The sequence below is a fragment of the Mus caroli genome, chromosome 19 (genome assembly GCF_900094665.2).
Source record: "Mus caroli chromosome 19, CAROLI_EIJ_v1.1, whole genome shotgun sequence".
NCBI lineage: Eukaryota > Metazoa > Chordata > Mammalia > Rodentia > Muridae > Mus > Mus caroli.
Window position 1 is genome coordinate 33,782,169 of NC_034588.1, and position 7,950 is coordinate 33,790,118.

The 7,950-nt window shown below is 42.5% G+C and overlaps 1 protein-coding gene across 2 annotated transcripts in view; it reads left to right on the forward strand.

Moving 5' to 3' along the window:
- March5 (membrane associated ring-CH-type finger 5) overlaps positions 1 to 3,253 on the forward strand; it is a 17,644-nt gene extending 14,391 nt beyond the window's left edge. For both annotated transcript variants that reach the window (XM_021152384.2, XM_021152385.2), the window contains exons 4-6: positions 1,409 to 1,592; positions 1,746 to 1,912; positions 2,501 to 3,253. In XM_021152384.2, the coding sequence (XP_021008043.1) occupies positions 1,409 to 1,592; positions 1,746 to 1,912; positions 2,501 to 2,617 (468 nt within the window). In that variant the 3' untranslated portion in view covers positions 2,618 to 3,253. The remainder of the gene's footprint in view (positions 1 to 1,408; positions 1,593 to 1,745; positions 1,913 to 2,500) is intronic.
- The last annotated feature ends 4,697 nt before the right edge of the window (positions 3,254 to 7,950 follow it).

Below are 7,950 nucleotides of genomic sequence, written 5' to 3' on the forward strand. Positions count from 1 at the left end.
TTTGAGACAATCTTTTGAACATCTAAATAGCAAGAAGCTAGGAGTTACTAGGCATGTGCCATTACAGTTAGGCCTCACACATGCAAAGCGCATACTGAGGCTGCTGAACTACACCCTCAGCTACTGGCTGTGGTGTGGGCCATCAAATTGAGGACTGGAAGTACAGGACAGATCTCCCACACTGTGTGCTGGTGCATGCCTTTGTTTGATAAGGAAACTACAGTCTCCGTGCTTTTCTCCTCACCACAGACTCAGGGAGAATGGGTATCTCAGGCTTCTTGTCTCAGCTCTCAGCGTACTTAATATGCTCAGTGAACACATCCATTCTCTCTGACAAGAATCTTGCCCTTAACTGCTTGTTTACAGGGACGCCCAAAGCATGCTAGCTAGAGAACATTGTAAACTTTCGGTTTTGCTGTGGTAACGCTTGAGAATTCCTTTTGGTACAGTGCCCGTTGTTCCCTTGATGGTCTGGTAGATTCAGATGTTATGTAGCCAGAGGATACCTCTGTTTCTTAAACAGTCTAGAGAACATACAGTGGGGGCCTTTCCTCTTTCCCTTTGTGTTTGTCATTGTGGCCAGTTACTGGAAGATGGCTGCCGCACTGAAGAGCAGTGTGTGCCTTTAATCCCAGGAGTTGGAAGGCAAAAGCAGGTAGATCTCTTTTAGTTTGGGGCCATCCTGATCTATATGGTGAGTTCCAGACCATCCAGGGCTACACAGTGAGACCCTATCTCAAAAAGTTAAATAACAAAACTCAACCGTCCCTTCACGACTCTGTTGAGATATAATCAGTGCATTTTTGTAAAGTTCTTTTATCCCAACATAAAATTAAACAGCTTGCAGATTTGCACCACCTTAGATGGTGATTTTGTATTTCATTTTATTTGAGGCAGGGTCTCAGTGTGTAACCCTGGCTGACAGAGCTATGTAGTCTAGGCTGTTCTCACAGTCATGGAGATCTACCTGCCTCAGTGTTCTGAGTACTGGGACTAACGGCATGTTATGGGTGACCTTCCTTCCTTCCTTCCTTTTCCTTTTTTTTTTTTTTAATTTTTTTGTTTGAGGTTTGTATATGTACCAACTATATGTAGGGCCTGCCAAGGCCAGCCCAGCTTGTCAGATCCCTGGGAACTACAGTTACCCTAAGTGGCTGTGAGTTGCCACATGGGCGCCGAGACTTGAACCCAGGTCTACTGTAAGAGCAGCTAATGTTCCTAACCACTGAACCATCTCTACATCACCAGTATTACTTTTTATAAATAATCTAAGACTAATAGCTTTCAGGCTTTTGTTTCTGTGTTTTGAAACTAAATGTGCCTTAAAAAATGAATGGAATATGTACTTAAACATGTACCCCTGCTTTAGATAAGAAAGTAACTGTACCAAATGCTGTCTGCTTCCCAGGTTGTAGGCCATAAAGAAGGGCTGGATGTTATGGAGCGAGCTGACCCGTTATTTCTTTTGATTGGACTTCCTACTATTCCTGTCATGCTGATCCTAGGCAAAATGATTCGCTGGGAGGACTATGTGCTTAGACTATGGCGCAAATACTCAAATAAACTACAAATCTTGAACAGTATATTTCCAGGTAAGGTCCTGAGTTGTGGCTATATAAAGTGCATGTTGGATTGATGTTTAGAAGAGCCAACACAGGATTTTAAAAAAAATATTTAAAGCTTTTTTTTTTTTAAGCTATTCCTAAGATTTAAGCTTTAGTTCTAACGTAATGCTTCCCCTCTAGGGATTGGTTGTCCTGTTCCTCGAATTCCAGCTGAAGCTAATCCTTTAGCAGATCACGTCTCTGCTACCAGAATTTTGTGTGGAGCCCTTGTCTTTCCTACTATTGCGACAATAGTTGGTAAACTGATGTTCAGTAGTGTTAACTCAAATTTACAAAGGACAATCTTGGTAAGATGGATTTAATATTACTTGTTTCAAGTAGTATACAGATGAGAGCTAACTATTTGTATTTAAAGGGAGAGATGTTATGTAGGGGCTCTGTCTGCTCCCTCCATCAACCCCCACTGTCAGCATAGCTTGAGAGAAATTAAAAAAAGAAAAGAAAGCAGGTCCTGCTGCCAGTCTAGCCTCCTGGACCCTCTGTGGGTACCTTCTCTTCTGGACTATGCTCTGGGTTCAGTCCCCGGGACCAGCATCATAAATAAACAACTGACATGAAACTGGCTCATACTGTTGCCTGTCATCCTGTTTGCCCTCCTTGGTTGCAGCCCATAGTGCCTGGCATTCTCCTCTCTCTCAGTGTGTAGAACTCCATGGGAAGAAGGCTACACAAGTGATGTAGGGACAGGGCCTCTTCCTCTGCTACTTGAAGTCTGCTTCTTTCCCAACCTCTGCCCTCACAGAAGAGAATGTTTCACTTGTAATTATCAGCATTTACTTGGCTTCAAATCCTGTCTTTTGTGATAGGTGTAAAATTCTTTTTCTTGTTTATCTGATCCTGCATTATAAAAACATTAATTTCCCTTTTTATTTTAGGGTGGAATTGCTTTTGTTGCCATAAAAGGAGCATTTAAGGTTTACTTCAAACAGCAGCAATATTTACGTCAGGCACACCGCAAAATCCTAAATTATCCAGAGCAAGAAGAAGCATAAAACTGACTTCTGGTTGTTCTGAGGCCTCTCATCCTGACGAGTCTGTTGTGTTCTGATTCCATCATTAATGCGCTAGTGGAGACTTGTGACGCTGCTCCTATATTCTAAGAGATACAATAAAGCACGCAGGGCCGGGCAAAGCCTCCCAGTAATCACGGAACCTAAGGACACGCGTCAGCTCTGTCATTTGTATGTNCTACTTTTATGGCAGTCGGCTAAACCATTATTTTAGCATGGTAAACCTGGGTTTGTTCATATTNTTCCAGACAAGAATGTAAAGATAAAACTGTACAAATATTAAAAGTGGACATGTTTTATTCTGACGCCTCTTTTGTATATACTCAGTTCAGTGTTTTCTTAGGAATAGCAACTCGATGAAGGAACTGTGAGGACTTTTCTCACTGGTGTAATTTGATTACATGCTACAAAGGAGCCTCTGTTAACATGAGGAAATGTAAACTAGTTCTGAATAAATAACAAACCCAGAAATGTATGTCAGCATTGAAGTGATTATCTGCACAAAAGAGATTTTGTTTTCTTTCCTAAACCCATGTGACATCTCAGATGTGAAGGGTCAGTTTCCAGGGCTTCCAAAGCACTTTTTCACTATTAAACTTTATTTATGCAATGTTGACATCTCATAGTTCATAGTGTACTTTTGACTCGTAGTCGTCCTGTGTGTGTGTGGTGTGAGGGTGTGTGTGGGGGGGGGGGGGGACTTCAGAAAGAAGGTAGGAGGGAGGGAAGCAGAGGATACTGATAGGGAAATGAGGTGGAAGGCCCTTTTATCCCTTGGTATGTTTTTAAATTTGTATTTCTACAAATTAGAGCTGCTGATTCATAGGTTAAGCAGAGAACAACTTGCAAAAAAAATGATAATAAAATTATTGGGTTTCTGTTGATTCCATTACTCAGATATTTGTTAACTGGCTCCCATTTACCTAGTCACTGTGCGGGTGCTGTGGGATAGAGTGGGGGAACAAGACAGAGTCTGCAGTCTAATAGAACAAGCACTGATTGAACCCAAGGCAGCTCTTAAATATCAGTCAGTGAGGTAATTATGGAGTATTGATCAGGGTCATTGGTTTCCACTTTATCTGCTTATAGGATAGCTGATACTGGTTTTAGGGTATCTTGTTTTTAAATCAGGGTCTCTAGCATAGCTAACCTCAGACTTCCTGTGTATCTGAAGATGGCCTTGAGCTCCTGATCCCTGAGCCTCCTAACTGCAGGTGAGCCCACAACACCTGCTTTTCTAACTTAATGCTGTGGGTTGAACCTAGGGCCTTATGCATGCTAGGTATACACTACCAATTACACTACATCACCAGCCCTCCTTTGAGATTTTAATTGCCATATTAAGGGGGCGATCTCCTTACCAGTCATTGTTTAACTAGTTTTATATTCATTGTTCAAAAGCAATTATTTAGGTCATGTTTAATAGTGACCGTTACAATGTTCAGCAATCTGAATGTTCTTTTCACTTATTTTCATTGATTAAAATGAAAATTTTTAAAGTTTAAAACATAATGCTGTTCACAGTATATGATGCATGATAATGTTCCCCCTTTCTGAGAAATGGATACTTCAATTTAGAAGTGTAACAAGTATAGATTGAGCTGTGTTAGATTGTAAATAAATATTTTAGTAAAGACCCGTATCTTTCTCTAGGTTGATTATCTCAGTTTTGAGTTTTACGGTGTCTGTGGGAATGACTCTTGAACATCCAGAGTTGTAATTATCTAGGGTATAAGGGGCAATTTGACTGAGTTAACCTTAACACTGCTGTAATTCTGTAGAGAAAATGTGAACCCTGATTATATATAAAAATAACTAAGATCTACAGGTGTAATTATGAAATTGGCTTCTATCATTGCCAGTGTGAATATATATATATATTCTGACATTTCCTGGATACTCCTGTTAAGTTGAGCAGCTTTTACACAGCCACAGCGCTCAGCTCCCTGTGTACTACTTTAATGTCCGGGCGGGGTGGGGGTGGGGTAGCTGCCTGGATCGATCTATTGGTATCAAGGCCTGTGAAGGCAGAGGTTTATAAAGCTATGGGGAGGGAGCCACACTTCTCTGCAGTCCAGAGTGAACACTAGCCCTGCTGCATTTGAACACCACATGACAGGCCTCCCTGGAACCACAAATCAACAAAAGACATGAGCAGACTGAAAGCTGAATGGGTTATGTTGAGCTCCCATCAAGTTTTAGTAGCTGTAGTGTATAACCTTGGCCAGGTGGCTGTTCAGCCACAGTTACGTTCGTCTCTGAAATGCAAGTCACACCTAGACACTTTCTAGGATTTGGTTGAGAAAGGACAGGTACTTTAGGCCTCAGTAGCTCCTAAAGGTGGTAGTCCCATCTAGGACAGGGCAGTAACCAAGGGTAGGGCCCTAGATGACAGAGCCAGCACAGACTTGAGGATTTGTGAGTATGCTGTTCTCCGACTTATTTTCTTTCTTTCTTTCTTTCTTTCTTTCTTTCTTTCTTTCTTTCTTTCTTTCTTTCTTTCTTCCTTCCTTCCTTCCTTCCTTCCTTCCTTCCTTCCTTCCTTCCTTCCTTCCTTTCTTCCTCGAAATGTCACATTTAAACCTTTTTTTTAAAATAAAATTCAGTGATTAGTAAAATTCTATTGTAGAAGTTAACTCCATCTAAGTGGCTGAAAATGTTCATTACTTATCAAATGATTGAAGAATATATAATTAAGTGGCTTCATTAGTCACTGCCTTGCTAATTCTGCTGTATTTTTTTTCTAATTCCTTGTTTTTAATATAGAAAACTCAATACTGGCTGAAATAGGTTGAATAAAGAATTTTTATGCTCTCTAAGTGTATTTTGTCTGTTGAACCAACCCTAAAATTAATTTATACTTATTTCACTATTTTGAAGTTAAGTTTTAAATATTTTTAGTTAAGTGTATCTCACTGTGGGTGTGTGCACATTGAGTGCAAATGCCTATAGAATCCAGAAGGGCACCAGACTCCTTGTGGCTCACAAGTAATGGTAAGCCACCAGACATGGGTGCTAAGAACTAAACCTGTGTCCACTGTAAGAGCAGTAAGCACTTTGTTTTTCTATTTATTCACTTTACATCCTGAACAAAGCCCCACCTCTCCCTCCAGTTCCCCCTTCACATAACTCTTCTCCCATCCCCGCTTCCCTTCTCCAAGAAGGGGGAGCCCCTTCCCACAGATACAGCCCCTGGAACTTAGTATATAAGACCTGCTTCCTCTAAGATACTAGGATCTTCAAAAATAGTGGAATAATGGGGGTGTTGAAAGTTTCATGTAGCCCAAATTGACACCTAAGGCACTTGCATCTTAGTAATTCTGTTGTTCTAAGTTGCTTTATTGCCCATGTCCGATATACAGACTAGTTGGTGAAACCGTTCAGTGGCCTTGGGTGCATGCCCCAGCTGGTAAGGGGAGATACCTCCTAGACCCAAACCTGTTTATTTCCCGGGTTGTTGTGAAGATTAGGTGAAGTGGCTTTTTATAAAGTTTGATATTCAAGAGAGTCTGTACAAATACGTATGCAGTAGAAGTTTGTCCCTAAACTTAGCTTGGGCCACTGCTTCCCAGCTGCCTGCCTTCTTTAGGTCAGGCAGGGAGGGCTTGCATCTGATAGGGAGCAGTAAGGACCAGCAACAGGCTAGACTCAGTCTGTTCAAGCTTATGAAGCTTTCAAGCCTTTGTGGTTAAGATAACTGTATCCAAAGCAGTAGATACTTGCTGACCATGCCCCAGGTACTGGTGGATAAGCCTGCATTACTGATACAAGTCTCTTAAAGGTGTTTGTTTTTCTTTTTAAGTTTTATTTACTATTCAATTCTAGCACTAGAATTTCTGCTTCTGGAAGGGGTGCATAAACACCTTGTGAGAATGGAGAAAACATTCCTTTCATGATCAAATCCTTCCTCAGTGCTAGTTCTTTGTGTGTGTCTGTGTTGGGTCGGGGAGGCAGTGTACTTTATATGGAGGCCAGAGGACAACATCAGGTGTCTTCCCCAACTTCTCCACATTAATGTGTTGAGTCTCTCACTTAATTGGTCAGCTAGACTGGCTGGCTAGAAAATCCTAGACTCACTGGGGTTCAGGCTACACATGGGTGCAGGAGGTGTGAACTCAGCTTGCTCGAGCTTCCACAGCTTGCTCGAGCTTCCACAGCTTGCTCTTTGCCACCTGCAGTTCTCCCCAGGCCCAGCATCCTTACTTCCTCTGGGGTCCTGGTTGGTTTTGTTTTGTTTTTGTTTTATTTTTTTATTGAAAATAGACCTTTTCATACAATTTTTTTATCTTTAATCTTTTTTTTTACAGTCCAGTCGTTATCCTCTTCCTGTTCTGCCCTCCAATAGTTCCTCATCTCATTCCTCCATTCCTGTCTCCAATTGGATGGTCCCACCCCCATCCCACCAAAGCCTCCCCACTCCCTGGGGCCTCAGGTCTCTGAAGGGTTAGGTGCATCTTCTCACTGAGGCCAGACCAGGCAGTCCCCTGCTGTATATGTGTTGAAAGGCCTTGGACCAGTCAGTGTATGCTGCCTGGTTGGTGGCTCAGTGAAAGAGCTCCAGTGACCAGCCCAAATTGGGATCCACCTCAAGGCCTGACACTATTACTGATGCTATAGTATACATACAGGCAGAAGCCTAGCATGGCTGCCCTCCAAGAGACCCAACAAGCAGCTGATTGAGACAGACATGGATACTTACACCCAACCAATGGACTGAAGTCGGAGACCCTTGTGGTTGAATGAGGGAAAGGCTGGAAGAAGTTGAGGTGACCCCATAGGAAGACCAGCAATGTCCTGGTTTCTTGCAGTTAACCTTAGCACCATCTTCTTGGGTGGGGAGTGTGTGTGCTAGGTCCAAAAATGGTCCAAGATCTGTCTGTCTCTACCTCCTGGAGCACTGGGATTTAAAGACAAGGCCACCCACCATACCAGCTTATTTTTTATGCAATGCATGCTTTGCCTGCATAATATATGCATGTGCAATACATGCTTGCCTGTTGCCTGCAAATCCCAGAAAGGGCATCAGATACCATGGAGAGCCTCCGTGTGGGTGTTGGGAGTACAACTCTGGTCCTCTGGAAAAGCAGTCTCTCCTCTTCCCCACAGAGCCATCTCTCCATCCCTGCAACAGTTCTGTTTGTTTCGTAACTATATAACACTTTGGAGTCCGGCATGGTGGCGCACGCCTTTAATCCCAGCACTCAGGAGGCAGAGGCAGGCTGATTTCTGAGTTCGAGGCCAGCCTGGTCTACAAAGTGAGTTCCAGGACAGCCAGGGCTATACAGAGAAACCTTATCTTGAAAAACCAAAAAAAA